The sequence below is a fragment of the Stegodyphus dumicola genome, chromosome 3 (assembly GCF_044657685.1).
Source record: "Stegodyphus dumicola isolate Sdum_Otavi_A_Nest chromosome 3, ASM4465768v1".
Lineage (NCBI taxonomy): Eukaryota > Metazoa > Arthropoda > Arachnida > Araneae > Eresidae > Stegodyphus > Stegodyphus dumicola.
In genome coordinates this window covers 127,716,929-127,734,297 of record NC_140770.1, presented here as the reverse complement: position 1 = coordinate 127,734,297, position 17,369 = coordinate 127,716,929, and the positions used below count along the sequence as shown (strand labels likewise).

Genomic DNA, 17,369 nt, shown 5'->3' with positions numbered 1-17,369 from the left:
CTTCGATTGTCGTGGTGTTCTGTATCATAAATTTCTAGGCAGAGAGCCCTCAAGTACTTTGCCCTAATTAAATAAACCAAACCATCTACCAACTGATCAAATTGCCAACAAAGATATGAATGTGTTGCGGGGTTTACATGAAACTTCGTAGTAGACAATTTGGATCTGTATCGAAATAAACATGGATTCTTTACCACGATAATGAACCTATTCGCAGTGGTCTTGTTGTTTCTGAGCTGTTTGATCAAAAATTCAAAAACATAATCCTTCGCATTCAATCATAAGGCAGCGTGTGACTTTTTCTTATTTCCATGGTTAAAACTGTTGTTTCGTGTTTATCATTTTCAATAAGTTGATGTTATAAAATTTTCTCGTCAAGTGATGAATGGATTTCACAAAAATGATTACAAAAGTTTTGAGGGTTGCAAAAAACGTTAGCATAAATGCAATGCCACCGAAGTGAATTACTTTGAACCAGCTGTTATGAACTATCAGTTTGAAATCACATGTGTTATGGATTCATTCCTGGTACTTTATTTTATTGGAGATATTTTCATAATTATTTTCAGCAATATGCATCATGATTTATTTATTTTATTACATATATTTTGATAATTTTTTTCAAGAGTATGTATCACGATTTACTTAGTTGACATTTCATGCTTTTCTTTCTCCAGGACTTTGGAAAACACCCGCAAACACGAGTTTTTGTTCAAGAATACATGCTAGCGGTTAATTGTCAAAATAAAGGAGAGAGTATCATTAGAAGTTTTGTTGAATGGTAAGTTTGAAGTATATTTTTTTCTCCTTCCAATGATGTGCCTTTAAGTTTCATTTTGTAATATTTGTTTATTTTGTTAGAATTCGTTTTATTCTGTAGATTTTACATATAATACCTAGCCTATGTTTGTTTAACTTTTTTGTGTGTGAATTTTATCTGCAGAGATATATGTGTATAATTCAAAGTAAAAAACGAAGCATGATATCAAGTTCATGAAGTCTATAATTATATTTAGTAAAATTTATGGTTGTTCTAAAGAGTAAAAACACAAAATTTTAACACATCTTCCATGAGAAATTGACTAAGATATTTTGCAGAGACATTAGGATTTTTTTAAAGCAAGAGAGATTGAAAAATGGATATTTCTGTTAATTAATCAGTTATTTTATATTACGATTCTTTACTGTCACTTCTGCCTGCCCTTTTTCCTCTTCGGAATGCAAATTTTAGCTTGCGTGTATAGTGAGGGTTTCAGATTGTCTAAATGAAGGTATGTTCTGTCTGCTTAAGGCCACATTACTAGTAGATATTATATGATGATCATTTTTTGTCTACTGTGTTGTTTTATTCTTGCAAATTATGCTGTCACGCCCGTGTAGGTTAGAACTAACTTGCGCGTTTAAATATCTTTGCGTAGCTTTTGGCTAATTAAGACTTAGATTTAGTTTAATTTAAAATTCTACTTTTGCTTTAAGCCATAAATGCTGGCTGATTTGTAAGCACCGAGAATGCATTCCGTTCAACTAATCTGAATTCTTAAGAAGTCTTTTAGACCCTTAGTACGGCTCTGTTTGCTTATCTAAACACAGCGATCAGTCGCTTAGACGTCTATTAGAGGATTTGCTCCAAGTTACATTTAGTCAAAAAGCAAAATCCCTACAACTTTTATCATCATTTTCAGTTGCTTTAGGGATCGGCTAAAACTAAATTACGGTAATTTTATTTACATATGATATGAGAAACAAGTAATTTTCACACAAGCAATTTTAAAATCTTCCATTGCTCGGAAATATTTTTTAAAATTTTCTCATGCAATTTATTGTTTAGGAATCATAACCTAAAATAATATAAAAATTCATTAAATTAAACCTATTTTTAATTTATGCGCATAATATTACAAATTGACTATATCACAATACTAAAATCTGCCCCTATTTTCAAGAAAAGGAATTCTGTATGATTTTGAGAATAAGATTTCTTTTTCGGTAAAAATTATATTGATCAATACTTTTCATAACACTTTGCACAGAAATACTCTCATTTAGTTTATTAACTTTATAAGGTCTCCATCCTTTTCGCATGCCTTCGTGGCGTACCTGGAACTGAGTACGCGTATTCCGAAGTTCGAATCCCGTCGAGGGCACGGCACATTTTTCACGCTCCTGCATCGATATAACCTAATAACTCTACAACTTGAGAAGTCTTCTCAGTTGTATTTTTATTTTTAGTTACATATAAACTGAAATATTCTGCTCTTCATTTTGTGTTCGACCCCTGAATTTGATCTTAAATTTTAAAATTAAATATTTCAGCCGTTTTTTTTTCCGTAAGGAAATCAAACTTACTGTGTTTTATTTTTTTAGAAAGAACATAAACTTCCACTGTGTATAATTATAGGAACCTGGGAATAGTATAAAATGCTTTTGAGTTTTGGATTTCTTAATTTTACGAAACTAATTCTTTAACTTTAAAAATGTCACAAAAGGAACATTTTATGTCAAGCATTTTGTAATTTGAAGCATATGTCTTTGACCAACTGTAGCGAAACTAAAAGCTACGTAATGACTTTTATGAACACGGTATACAGGGTGTCCCCAAAACCTCGACTTTTATTCTTTAAACATGATCGTAGACATATAATGTAAATGACAAAGTTACGTAAAAAAGGTACAGATTTTTATGAAAGGAATTAAAATTTTCAAAGAATTAAATTTAAAGAAATACAAAATTTACATTTTTATGCGGCCCCTGTACAGAAAAATTCTCAGTTTGCAAAATGTGTCCCATACACTAACAAGGTCATGTACAAAATTTCAATATTTTATCACAAAAGTCGCAAAAATGTGAAATTATCTAAATGCTGACTTAAACCATTTTTCTACGTCTGTATATGATTTCAGGAAGCATGGTTTTGTAAATTTGTAAATATAAAATAAAAAATAAGCGCTATATTTTATATGCTTATGAGGCATTTTTGAATACCGTCATCTGCAATCTAACTGTAAGCATTTACATTTTAATTTATGATCCACTCTCACCAACTTTGTTTCAACATATCTCTGCGAATTTTTATGATAAAATACTGAAATTTTATATATAAACTTATGGGTGTATGAGATACATTTTGCTAGCTGAGAAATCTTTTGTACGGGGGCCGTATAAAAATGTAAATTTTATATGTTTTAAATTTAATTCCCTGAAAATTTTAATCGATTTCATAAAATTCTGTACCTTTTTTTACGTAACTTTGTAATTTGCATTATATGTTTAGGATCATATTTAAGGAATAAAAGCTCAATGATTTTGGGACACATCGTTATTATCTTCTAAGATATGCACAGAATTTTGGTATTATCTCCTTGTTCATCAGTATTATCACACATCTTGTTTCAATAGTACATATTTGGAATTTTATCACGCTCAAAAGTAAATCATCTGAATTTTATACCATTGGGAGAGATACATACCCATTGCTCTGGTAATAAATAGTTGAGACTATAGTAGGGACAAATGAGAATCATCAAGGTTTTATCCAACTATGAAAAATGCTGTGTTACATTTAAAGAAAGATCAGAAATTTTATCAGTTCAACGGAAATAAATTGAAAATTTGTGTTAATTGTTTCGTAATTAGATGATAATAATAATTATGGCATAATATTTTATTTAAATTCGTTTTTTTACTTACTTCAAGAAAACATCTTTTTTAAAGTTTAAATAAAACTCTTTGGAAAATTGATATTGGCTGAAATTAAAAAAATTCAGCTTTGATTTGTACTTTATGGAAACAATTGGAGATGTTATTTCAGATCATGAAAGATTTAATATTATTTAAATACAGCGCGAAAAAGTCCTTGAAAAGTAAAAATTCTGAATAATTAAATTTTCATTTTTGTTTTTTTTAGTTATGAGAAAAATGTTTCATTACTTTACGTACTAAATTCAGTGAGATATTTTCACCCAAGACGAAACTATTAATCATTGAATCGAGTAATTTTGATTTTGTAGAAGTAATTAAATTTTATTTAAAACCCTTGAATTCAAATTATTAATAGTCACATATAAATGATCCAAGCCAGTAAATTCGTTCATGAATATCTCCAAGCGTTAAGTTAGAGAATCTTTTATTTTTAACTAATTATAGCTTGGTGAAAATTTTACTATATATATTATTTGTATTTATGAATATTTTATGTTCTAGAATATTTATTCCACAGGAACCGTATAAAAAATTATATACTAATTTACAAAGCTCTGAACTACTTTCCTTTATAAAATTCTTTAACTTATTTTAAGATGTTTTCATAATATTTAGTATCAGTATGATTAAAAATAAAGCATGTAACATTTTGTTTCTGAAACATATGTATCGTTCATATTTCATGTGATTATTCTCTTTCTGTTTGCCTAGTCACAAATATTCTTTCTCTTTAGCATGCACGGTCTAGGAAGCACGTGTCCCCATCCTAGAGTTATACACAATTTAGTTGCCATCTGTGTCGCAGCCATTTATACCATTTTCGAAAGCAGACGATCGTAAGTTCAATTTTAGCATAGCATTGTCTTTATACATAAATACATATCTTTATGTTTATTCGGTATTGGCGCATTAAACAAATTGTCAGAGATGGACGAGTATAAAATCCCTAAAAACCGTCTTCCCAGTACGAAATAGTAATGATAAAATAGAAATGTAAACCAAAGGATTATCCTAATGAAAACATCCTAAGGAAATTTGAAAAGGTATGTGCTTGAAGATATATAGTTCCCCCCCCCCCCGCATTCTATTCAGCAATGTAGACGGTCACCGTCTGTCACATGATTTGAATTACGAAATTTCCCCATTTGCAGTGAAGAATGCTAGCCTTATACGAGTAGTTAGGAACTGCAACAATTGCAATTTACATAAAATGAATTTTGGCCCTTTCGGAAAATTTTGAAAGCTGTAGACAGTGAAATCTGAAGCTCAAGACTAATTCTACTTGTTGCTTGTCTCGGATTTTGTTGCAAGACACCAGAATATATTCAACTTGTTCTTCAGATATACAAGAGGTCGCCAAGGACTTTTATCGTTACAGCAATAGCACGTGCTTTAAAAAATTACATCAGCTGCAGTTAAATTTCCTCTTTATAAGTTATATTTAAAGTTAGATCAAAATTTACGTTGAACCACAGAAACAAAATTCGGTTTTTTGAATTCTAAAATGAAACATGGTCTTCCTTTAAAATTAAGCCCCCCGCCCCGAAATAAAAAAAGATCTTAATTTGGTCTAGATTCCTGAATAAAACTCTATCGATTTCGAGGGCGATCAGACACAATTTTTCTTTCTTTTGAAGAGAAAATACTTTTACAAAAATGGAAGACTACTATTTTAAGTCAAAAGCAGTAGGCAGCGCAAAGGAAAAGAATATAGCGCCATTTTTGAAGAGAAATGACAATGAAATGAAAAAACACAGAAGAAATTAGAATATAGAAAGCCTCGGAAATAAATGTATTGTAATTAATATTGCTAACTAAAGGCGATAAACTTTTGTGACTGTGGAAATCTCGAGATCGTTCTAACTGACAAATAGAAGAAGCTTTATGGATAAAGTTTGCCTAATTAAAGTTAAAATCTGCGATTAACTATGATTAGATATAGAAGAGAAACTTTTTCCTCCCTTTTTGAACATGACATTCGTGTTTTTGGAATAAAGATTTTAACCCTTTTTTAATTTGGCGGATCAAAGCATATTGACAACGACATTTTCAAATTACATTGACAAGATAAGCTATAAATTCTCTAAGAATTAAAATATGTCTTGACACTCTCGAAATTGACTTTTATTACAAATCTAAGCCAAGTTAAGGCTGCTTTTTTGCTTCGTTTTAAATTTTACATTAGTTTATTTCTCTTCCAGTTTGATGTTCTCCGTTGCAGACGAGGCTATTTTATTTTCTTAGTCACACGATTTGCCGCATAGAATGCTGAGTAAAAACGTGATATCTGTACGAACAACGCACATATTTTTTCAAAATTCATCGCAAAAGCTTTCACGGTGTATTTTTACTCATTAGTTAATTTTTTGTTAAAAACACTGTCTTATTTCTTCATTTTTAAAAAGATAGTCTTCCATTCCAGAGCATTTTTGGAAGTGAATGAAGCAAAGAGCAGCTTAGAAGCGAGCAGCTACTTGGAATGGGAAACTAAGTTGGATTGCTTCACTTCAATTTTTTCTGTATTGTAAGTACATAAATTTTTCAAATTTATCCACATTTCTGAAATATGTCTCATTTAAGAGCTAAGTTGAGTTGTTTTGAATCATTAAACACGTTTAGCATTCTGTAGCTTTGAAAGGATTCATATCTAAATTTAGTGCATTTAAGAACAAAAAAAATGTCTAGATAATAATGTAACTTATATATTATTTTGCGTACGTACTGGTGAAACGAATGTCTGTCTGTATATTCTTCGAGTACGCATTAGTGAAAAGAAACGGGACCAATTTACTGAGTTATTGTATTTCATAAAAGGTTTAGGACATTAAAATTAAAAAAAAAAAATCACTGCTTAAGATAACAAAATTAAAATGTACTACCAAAATTTAGAAATTAATTTTTGACATGAAACTAATGTATAGAATATATTTAGGCCAATGAGAAAATGGCCTAGAAGATAAGAGCACTAAAAACTGTTGTTCAGTCCAAATTTGAATATCTTTTAAAGGGATCGCTGCGTGGGTGTTTCCACGTGTAACGCGAGTACGAGCCAGTTTTCCTTAGAACAACTTCCTCAAAGACATCATTCTTTTTAAGCAGATAATATTCATGTATTTTAGTATAATAAGATACATGAAACCAAACTGCAGTATTTAAAATTAAACAACTATTTACATTGTGAAATAAGAAAAAATAATAATTAAATGTCATGATTTGCTTAAACATGATCAGATATTTGGTTGCAGATAATAATTTTCTGTACATATTTTAAGTATTTGCATTTAACAGTCATTATTACGATCTAAATTAAGTATAGATTAGAAATGCTGTAAGAAACTGATAATTAAAATAAGGTTTTGTCATGAAAAGTACAACTGTTAAAGTACTTATTAATTACCATTCATTATTTTTCTTTGGGCCTTTTCATTTTTTTTTTTTTTTAAATATTTTTTTTACTTCTAATGAATATCTTTATAGTTATTCCGGCCGCGCTTTGAAAAAAATGTGGAACAAGTATTGTTATCTATTGAATTATCTTGAAACAATGAATTACATTGTATTCTTAAAACATATAGACACATTTTTAATGTGACGCCATTATATGTTCCACCACTGATAAAAAAAGACCAAAAGATTAATCACTAGTAAGAGGATTGGCGAAATGTTACTAACTTTCGTTTTGCCTTTTCTAATGTTATTACAGTTTCCCAATGATTTCTTTAAATTGATTTCCGGCCCATTTAACAGATACCTCGTTTGCTAGATACCATGTAAATGTCCGTTTTTCACTATTTTAAACAAACTACTAATAAATGCTTCTTAATTTAAGATAAGAGACTTGACGATGTGATTTCATGGCAGTTGCTATTTTCATATTACGTTAATGTGGATGGATAATTTAAATGACAATGGAAAACTCGAATTTGTATCCGGACATAACATTAATAAATAATACTTTAATAATAAAAAATATAATAAATAATATTAGATAGATTTTTTGGACATCCTCTGGTTGGTGAATAGCCTGAAACAAAACCGAAACATGTAATATCTAATTCAGCTTATTAAAAATACTTCATATTGTAAAACATAAAAATAAAATGGCAATTTTATGATAAACTTACCGTTCAATCTACTATGAAAACCCTAAACGAGCTCCCTCCTATAGAATACCTACGGAGAACCTGAATGCATATTAAAGTTATTTAGAGGAACAGATTTCTGGACAAAATAATAAAACTTATAATATTATATACATAATGAAAATAATAATAAATTAAATTAATAAATAAATAAAATACAACATAATAAATTATTATACGAAGCACGATGAGGAGCAGTGATTTATCTTTATCAGCATTTAATGTATTCTCAATGGAACTTATAAGGCAGTGATGGCGAAAATATGGCATACGTGCCGCAGTCGGCACGCAGACTCATCAGCCGGTACGCGACTAAAATATTACTTTCTTAATCAATAATCACAATGATACTATGTAATTTAAATAAGTGTTTTAGTCTGTTCTTGAACGTTTCACTTACTTATCGCATAATGCCCATAGGGTCTAAGCCAAGATATAAGATTTTCATATATCGCCATAGAAATAATATACATGTTTATTGACCCAATTTAAGACGTTTCAATTGTTTGTGTCAATCATATTACTTGTTACATGGCAAAGAATATGGCAAAATTGAAGCGGTTAATGAATTCAAATTTATTGCAGACCGCCAGCGAGTTTTCATACTTTCATTGTTAAATAGATTCTAGTTTTCAGATCTAAGCATTTTGAGGTAACTTATGAGTAATTCTAATTTGATATCTTAAACGGAATGGCACGTGGCTATTCCATTTTGGGCACGCGGCCCCAAAAGGTTTCGCCACCACTCCCGCCTTTTTAACATTCTATTTCTCCCGCATTCTTAGCATGCTTTCGTGATGTAATAGTCAGCACACTCGGCGCGTATTCGAGAGGTCCGTGGTTAAAGTCCTGGCGAGGGCATTGCTATTTTTTCATTTTTCCTGCTTCCAAAATGTCTCTACTTAATGTCTCTACAAACTACGAATTGCATCAGAAGTTCTAAAATTCTAAAAATTAGATTTCGTGAAGCCAGTTTGAGTTATATAATTCTAGCATCCCCAACCCCGTATTTAAATACTTACCTCATCCACATTATTAAAAATTTGATGAGAATTATCGAGCCCATTAAGCAAAAATTGCGAAATAAATTTTTGTATCAGTACGCAGAAATTTATTGCAATGACATCAAAATTAGTTTGTTATTAAAAAATTAGTTTATTTACTTGATATCTCCATGGGCGGTACCTACGGATGTTTCCTGAATAGCTTTGGAATTATTTCCGTGCTACACTACAGCTTACATTTGGGTTCGTTTACATTTCACTCATAGTCAAGTCTCCAAGTATTTATATGCTCACATGTTAGCTAAGTTTAATTTTTATAACAGCTTTATATTTATTTAATATAAATGAACAATAAAATGGATTAGAACTTTTTTGCTTTCATACATTCGTTACAAATTCAACTTGTTAAGGGAATCCGGTACACAAACGTTTAAATTTTTTATTTATGAGTACTTTTTAATAATCCATTTCTTTGAAAAGCACGTTTTAATAAACATCACTTTCAGCCATCTCAAAAGACAATTTAAAGTTTGTAAGGTTTATCTTAAGTTTATAACAGTTATTTTGAAGTTTACGGTCTTTTTCTATCTTTCCTAGCTTCAGCTTACAATTCCTTACCAGAATGAGTTTTTAGAATCGTGTTAAATACAAAAGAGAAGGAGTAGTATTTAAGTCGAAGTTCCACTGACTTTGAGAGAGAGAATTAGAGTTTCTGAGTAATGTGTGTTTGCCTTGTGGCTACGTCACTCTAAACTGTTACTACGCTCGGCTGTATTACGTGCCCCTGATAGCTTCACTAGATAATTCGATATTTAGGGGCCAATTAGTTTAGATTTGTGTTAGCTTCGGCTAAAGCTCTTTAGTTAGTCATTAGTTAAGTTTTTATTTCTTACACTTTTGAGTTTAAGCCCAAGTGGAGGCTTTGTTGTATGCCATGAGAAAGGGGCTGACTGTATATCTTTTTTTTGAGAAATAAAGGGTAATTAACCTTTCTTGAGTTTACGTTTATATTCCTGAACTTGAACTGTTCAGGATTATTCGCTTAGCTGTTCACTAGGTTCCTTAACACTTAGTTAAAAGGGAAGTTTTTAAAATTTCAAGAATTCAGTTCATCAATTTGTATACTTTTTTATATACACGTATGTATTCTTGTCAGTTAGTTCAGGATTTACGAAAATAATGAACACAAAATTTTTTATAATTTTAAAAGGGAAAAATCCATATTTTTTTATTCACTTTTGCTATAAGGCAGTTATTTTTAAATTTTTCACTAAAAATTAAAGAAACTGAAGGTAAGTTACTTAAATTAGAACAAAGAGAAAGTGTGTTGAGAAGTTCATGCCTCTGTCTTATAATGAAATTGAAATAAATCTCTTTAGAATAGAAAAATCACGAAAACTTACAATTTGAAATCTCGCCTTTCAATTCATTTACAAAATGTTTTGCCTTATAACAAATATCTGCATAAACCTGATATATTGTAAACCAAATAAGGCATAATATCTGACAAATAAATTATATGTGCATGTAAAATGAAATTTCGAAATAATATATTATTATCTAAGGAAAAGTTTGTTCGAATTAATGTCATTTAGATTTAAAGCGATGTTCAAGTAATCAAGAAAGCAAATAATTCAAGCTTATAAGTTTAAATTTATATAGTTAATTCTTTAGTAATTTTTCTGCATGCAAATGGTAATTAATTGGAAAAGGAAACAAACATATTTTCAAAAACGACTTATTAAAATAACATAAAAACTACTGACTCAGTCAGCAACAATATTCTACTTTAATTTATACAAGGAAACTACATTTGATCTAGGGAAAAGTGCTAAATTTATGTTTGTTTTTAATTTACTCTCTTTAGGGTATAAATAACATGACTATTTTATAACTATAGATAAACTTAAAGTAAAAATATTAAACTAGTACATGTCCGATAAATGTGAAATGAAAAGAGGGTAGTATCACCTCATTGCAGTCATCTACGGTGTTTGTATTTTAGTTACTTAATTTTTTTATCTTCTTATAGTTAGTTTAGTAATTTCATATGCATTTGACTTACACATATCATTTATTTAATATACTAATTATATGAATCCTACAAGATTAGGTTAGGTTATTTAATTACGGCAAAGCCTCGAGGGCTATCTGCCTAAGGGGAGGGATGCCTTTCGTGGAGGACTTTCTAAGGGAAACTGGCTCGTATACACGTTACACATGGGGAAAACCACGAAAACACCCATGCAGCCAGCCCGTTCGCGGGATTTGAACCTCGGACCGAACTACCAGTGTTCAGCGACTTTACCGCTCGGCCGCTGGTGGGCCTGAATCCTACAAGAAAAACACTGCGAATATTTATTCATTATTTTTAACAGATTTTACTAAATAAATTAAATTCTTAGACACAGTAAAACATATCCTGATAAATGTGTTGATTTTTCTCTTTGTCAAAAAGAGTCACTCTTCAAAGGAATTTATAGTTGGAAATTTATTTTACTGTTCTTTACTTTCATACTTGGAAATTATAATCTTTTAGTCGACACTGGCAAATAAAGGAGGAACAGTTTTAACTAATACTCTGTTCTTTACACTCAGCTCAATAAACTGTACCTAATATTCAGTACAGTTTTAGGTAATATTCTTAAATTAGGAAATATTTATTCTTATACTGCATTTTTTATTTTTAAAAGTCTGTCGAAATCCCCGTGAATTCTTAACATTTCTTCAGTGCTTTTACAGTCATTTTGTACATGCTGTTATTAAATAAGATCTGCATATTCAGTTTCTTTTTCTCATAGCTATGTAAATAAAAATCTGCAAAGTTCATTACAATAAATATTTAGAAAATTCAAAGGAAATGGCTTATAATGAAAAACAATCTCATTTGCACATTTCGGAATTTAACATCACTAAACATCTTAATACACAGTTAACTGAAGTTTATTCATTTAAAAATTTAACTAAGAAATCAACATAGATGAATAAGTATTTCACCTTAAAAACGTGTCTTAATGTCCCTTCCTAGAACCTTAATTTCCTCTGAATTTGTTTGAAAAGTGCTTCTACTCATCCCAGGAATGTAGTTAAGGCTAAAAACTGAGCATTATCGCCAGCGTCTAACTTTTGAGTTGATTTTATTTATAACGTGTTAAAATTTCATGGTCATTTTCATTTTATTTGTAACTGATGAAATTAGAAAAGGAAAGTGATATTCAACCCAAAATAATCTAAATTTAGGTCTGCAGCTTTAGTAGTGTGAATGTTAAGAAATGAAAATATGCCTTAATTGATGCAGTTTATAATGCTTTTAAAACTGATTTTAATTTGTTAAATATATCTTTTATTGACATTGTAGAGACATTACTTATTTTTGGGAGCAGGAGAATTGAAAAATTAGCAAACGCCTTCGCCGGGAATCGAACCACGGACCTCTGGAATACCGGCCCATCGTGCAGGACCACTACTCCACGGAGGAACGCTAGGGAAGCAGGAGAAATATCTTATATACTCCTTTTTTAAAGGGCGACTGGGGTTTTTAGGGGACCCAATCGCCAAATCCTGGGGAGAAGAATCATCATCCAACACCCTTTTAGTTCGGGCGCCACTGTAGAGACATAAGAATTTTTCGGAAGCAGAAGAGATGAAAAATTAGCAACGCCTTCGCCGGGAATCGAACCACAGACCTCTAGAATACCTGCCCACCGTGCAGAATCACTACACAACGGAGATACGCTAGGAAGGTGGGAGAAATATCTTATAACTTAAAGGGAAATGTAAATTCATATGCCTAATTCTCTCGCGTTATTTTTGTTGTTATCACTTGGAAAGAACAAAATACTTGCTGTAATGATAAGTGCACTAAAATGCTTAAAAATTAAAAAATGTTACTAGATTTAGTACAAAAGTACCATAGTCTGCTAGTTTACTTCAAAGGTACTTCCGTCTCCTCCCATTACCTTCACCTGAATTGATACTGTGGTTCAAGTCAGCCCTTAATCACTCGCGTTTCACAACGTAGTGCACGGAAATGAGATTATGCTACTCCACCTTTTTTCCGCAACAGTTTTTTCTATAGTTAGGAGTGAAATCGGAAGTGAAAAGTAATTTTGAAGTTCTTATTTTAAAGTAATAGTCTATATAGCCTGTTATATTAAAGCTGGTCATCCTGATTAAAATCGTCATGACATTAAACAGATTACAACAATGTCGTAGGAAGATAAACTTTACAAAAGCCCTTACAAATAAATAAATAAATCATTTCACTTTGTAAATTCTAATAGAGAAAAAGACTAGTTAAAAATAAATATAAATCAAGAAATTTCTTTACAGTGCTCAGAATGTGATATTTGTCTTCTGGAAGATGATTCTCATGCATGAAGACAATCTTGCACCTGCTAATGCAATAATTATAAATACGTGAGGTTTCAGTTATTTGATTTTAAAACATTTTAAACTAATGTTTAGACTGAAAAAGTGAAAAATGATTTATTTCGCGATTTTTATTTCATTGACTGACTCTCTTATTTTTTTTTTCTGTATCTAGATATTGTACTTTGTCTTCTATATCTTTTCAAATGTTTTCAATTCTTAAACTATTTATTAAAACTATTTTCGAGTGTTTTATTGAAAAAAAACCTCGTATAAATAAAACTGCATTACTCACACTCACGTAATTTAAAGGTAAACTGCATTTACAAAATTAATTTTAACACTTTGCATTTTTTATCATGTTGAAATTATTTCTTTTTCCCTCCGCTGCAGTCAGTTTTTCTTTTATTATTTATCGTCTGTCCTCGACTAGGTCACGTGACCGGTGGCAGAGAAAGAATGTAATAACTTTTTGAGTGTGACGCTTGAAAATGATCTGTTCTAAGGCCGCATAGCTGTAAAAAACAATTATAATATTTGTTTTCGATAAAATTAATCTTGGTCCTATGATGGGGAATTTTATATTGCATGTGAATTTCATATTTGAATAATGTACATACTGTAAATAGTTTCTTCACTAAATCTTAGTGTGTTTCAACTGGAACTTTTCATTCTTGAGTTCTTTACGTAAAAATGGATATTCTAACTCTTGATATACTCGTATATTCTCGATTAATTTGATGCTCTCCCAACTCATGAATAAAATAGAAACGTGAAACGTGATCATAAGTTTTTACAATCATATACAATCACTCGTACTTCAGAAAATCTTTCCTTTTTAAAAAAATGTTTGAACGTAGCTTTAGAAATATAGTCCACGAGTATTCAAAAATCAGTATATTCAAGATCACCAAAAAACAAATCAATAAATGCGTCCCTTATCCTAAAATGAGTCTATGAAAAAATATGTGAGTTTATCACACTGTGGAAAGTTGTTTGCACTTAGAATAATCAAATTTTGAATACACACAATTTTGTATTCGAATATGTGAATCTTGAGGTCTAACATTTTAATTTCGAATTTATTTATTTATTTAATGTTTTGGGAGAATTTAATGAGCTTTTGACATTTTTCTATTCACAAAGACGGTATTTTATCATCGTACAATTTCAGATTTTATATCATAGTAATCTACAAACATTTCTTTTCAAATGATGTGTGTTCTACCTCTGTTCATTATTTTGAGATTTTTGTTATGAGCAAAAAAATGAAGTCCCAAATCGTAAAATAATTGTCCCATTGTAACAATCATAATGTAACAATGAGCAAAAAAATGAAGTCCCAAATCGTAAAATAATTGTTACAATTATTTTTAAACCGTCGATTATGAAAACGCTAACCACTTTGTTTTCAAAAGAGATAATAATATATTCAATAATCTTCTAGTAAGTAAATTATTATTTTATTACTTTGCAGCTTTTGCGCAAGTATTAGGCAATATTTATTACTAATAATTATATTGTTTACTTATATATATATATATATGTATATATATAGCCATTCTTGCCTGTAATAAACTTTCGTTTCCACACTTTATTTTAAAATCTGAATTTTGTATATCTTTTATTGAAATCCTTTGAGAACACCTAGCTTTTTTGCTTAACCGTTGGGTTACTGGACCGAAGATTGACCGTATAAGAGGGTAATGCAAGGAAATAATTGCTTATGATAAGAACATTTTTCATTCAGAGCACCTTGTTTTGGAATTCGCTGAAAACATCGCAGAAAACCATTGGTTGGTTTCAAAACACAACTACATTTGGCGAAAACCCCTGGACTTGTGCCAGTCGCAAGAATGTGTAAATTCATTAAATATACCATTACCTTTCTATCAACAACAACTAACTCTTTTTTCAATTACTCTTTTCTTTGCTGACGCAGCTCTTGACCTTTAAATTCAATTCAGCAAATTGTAATTGTTTTTGTAGATGTATCAAAGAAATGGACTTTGCAATTGTGCAAAAGATTTCCTGTCATAAGCGGCAGTAATTAGTTATTTTTGGTGTGTACATATTTCTGTAGAAGAAGTTGTGAACACGTTAATAAGTTCATAGATTTCATAGCTCTAATATATAGTTGGATATACGACTAGAACGCATAGAATGTTTCAAAAACTAAGCTTGCGGAAAAATGCACAGTGCGTACGTAAAATTTTAGGCTTAATTTTACTACCAATTTACCCCAATCCAGCCAAACGATAATTGAAGCTTATCTTACTGTGAGATATCAGTTTGCTTTAAAAAAAAAAAAATATTATCTGCATACGGAGAGAAACTTTTATGCAGTTAATATTTTGCTTGAATTTTATGGATATGAAAGCTGAACGAAGAGTAGTTTTGCTGTAAAAAGAAAATTAATCCTGATTTTTTTTGAACAATTTATGACATGGAGATGACACTTCGCCCATGATCAAAACACAAAATCGCAATCGAGAGAGAAATAGCGGGCTCACTGTACACGCAAAACTCTTCGGGTTCAGAAATCTCGAGTGGTGACAGTTTTTGATTAAAAAGGGATAACAAAGAAAGAAAGATTCTAACAAAGAAATATGCCACAGTTCTCACATATATGTTTTATTCACTAGGTTTAGCTCATGCAGAGAACTCTATTTTCTCTAAATACACCAGTGCGTCGTTATTTTAATAACATTGAAAGGATTCAGAAAAATTATAAACACAAACTTGAAAATATTCTAAAAGATTTTTTCTACAAAAATAATCAAGCAGAACATGCTCAAATGTGATATAGATTAAAATACAATAACACGCCGAACAAAAATTAATTTAGAAGTCAAACAACAAAACTCAGCGTTATATTTTCAAATTTTCACAGGACTAGTTTGGATGGTTTTACCAAACCATCATCAACAGCTGCAAAAGCGCAAATGAACGAGGTAAGATATAATCTCTTCTCTACATATAATAAAATAAAGAGTTTGTCTGTGTGTGTGTGTCTTTCGTTCGCGCTGCGCGTAAGCTCATAGACCCACGGCTACCAAATTTGACATACAAGTACATCTAGACAAGAGCCAGTGCACCTCGAAGCGATTTTTTCGAAATTCGAATTTTTTTTATTTTATGTTTTGTGACGAAATCGCGTCATTTTGAGACATAATGGGCTATAGGAAAGCGAGATTTTACTCTACACACTCCATTTTCACATCGTCATGAAACGTAGGCACTTAGCTATTTTACGAACTTAAAATAAATTTCGTGTTTCAATAAATCGATTCAATACGAATTTGTTTAACAAAGGGAGCTTAACACCTTTTCAACGGGATTTTTCTAAAAAAGTTTTTTTTTTTTTTTTTTTTTTTTTTTTTTAAATGTACAGTTTATTTTTCTTTTATTTTTGGACACGCTAAACTTTCATCCTTGCGACTGCTTTTACAAAACGAATTTTGGAAAAAAGATAATATTTTGTATTTTTAAAAGATTTTTTAAATGAAGCTTCCGAGTAAACTTCTCACATCTCACATTTTTAAAATCGTGATTTTGGCAACAATTTTCCCGTCTTATTGTTGTTGGTAGATTTTTGATGAAATCGCATCCTTTTCAATAGTTTCATTCTTTTAGAAATATGGGTTTGGCAACAATTTTTCATCGTATTTCTTATGTAACTGTTTTTAAGAAATTGGCATATTTCATTGTCATTTTTATATATATATTTATTACATTTTTATTGATTTTTTTTGTTAAAGTTGTTCTGCAGAGTAAAATTCTGCGCGGAATTTTATGTTTTTTTTGAGTAGCTTTCATGTTATTTTTTGTTTGTAAGATATTGAAAAGTTTTGCATGATTTTTTCCCTTCAACGGAAAGTTGGTTAAATTTTATTAGGATAATTAATATTCGTATTAAGGGATATAGCTTATTTCATTGTAATTTTTTCCTCTTGAAAATATAAGATAAAATATCATTAATTATACTTTGTTTTTCAGAATTTTTTGTTTTTTGCATTCTTTTATGTTATTTATTGCTCATTTCCCTGTTTTTAAGATATTGAAAAGTTTTGAGTGATTTTTTAGGAAACAAAGTTCTTGACCTCCTTTATACCATTTGAGTTCTTAAGATTTTGCAAAGGGAAGTTGGTT

General features: G+C 30.3%; 1 protein-coding gene across 3 annotated transcripts in view; it reads left to right on the top strand.

Moving 5' to 3' along the window:
- Positions 1-17,369, top strand: part of LOC118202079 (C-Maf-inducing protein-like) — a 171,977-nt gene that overhangs the window by 80,847 nt on the left and 73,761 nt on the right. For all 3 annotated transcript variants that reach the window (XM_085813289.1, XM_085813288.1, XM_085813287.1), the window contains exons 8-10: positions 678-781; positions 4,435-4,536; positions 6,123-6,224. In XM_085813289.1, the coding sequence (XP_085669415.1) occupies positions 678-781; positions 4,435-4,536; positions 6,123-6,224 (308 nt within the window). The remainder of the gene's footprint in view (positions 1-677; positions 782-4,434; positions 4,537-6,122; positions 6,225-17,369) is intronic.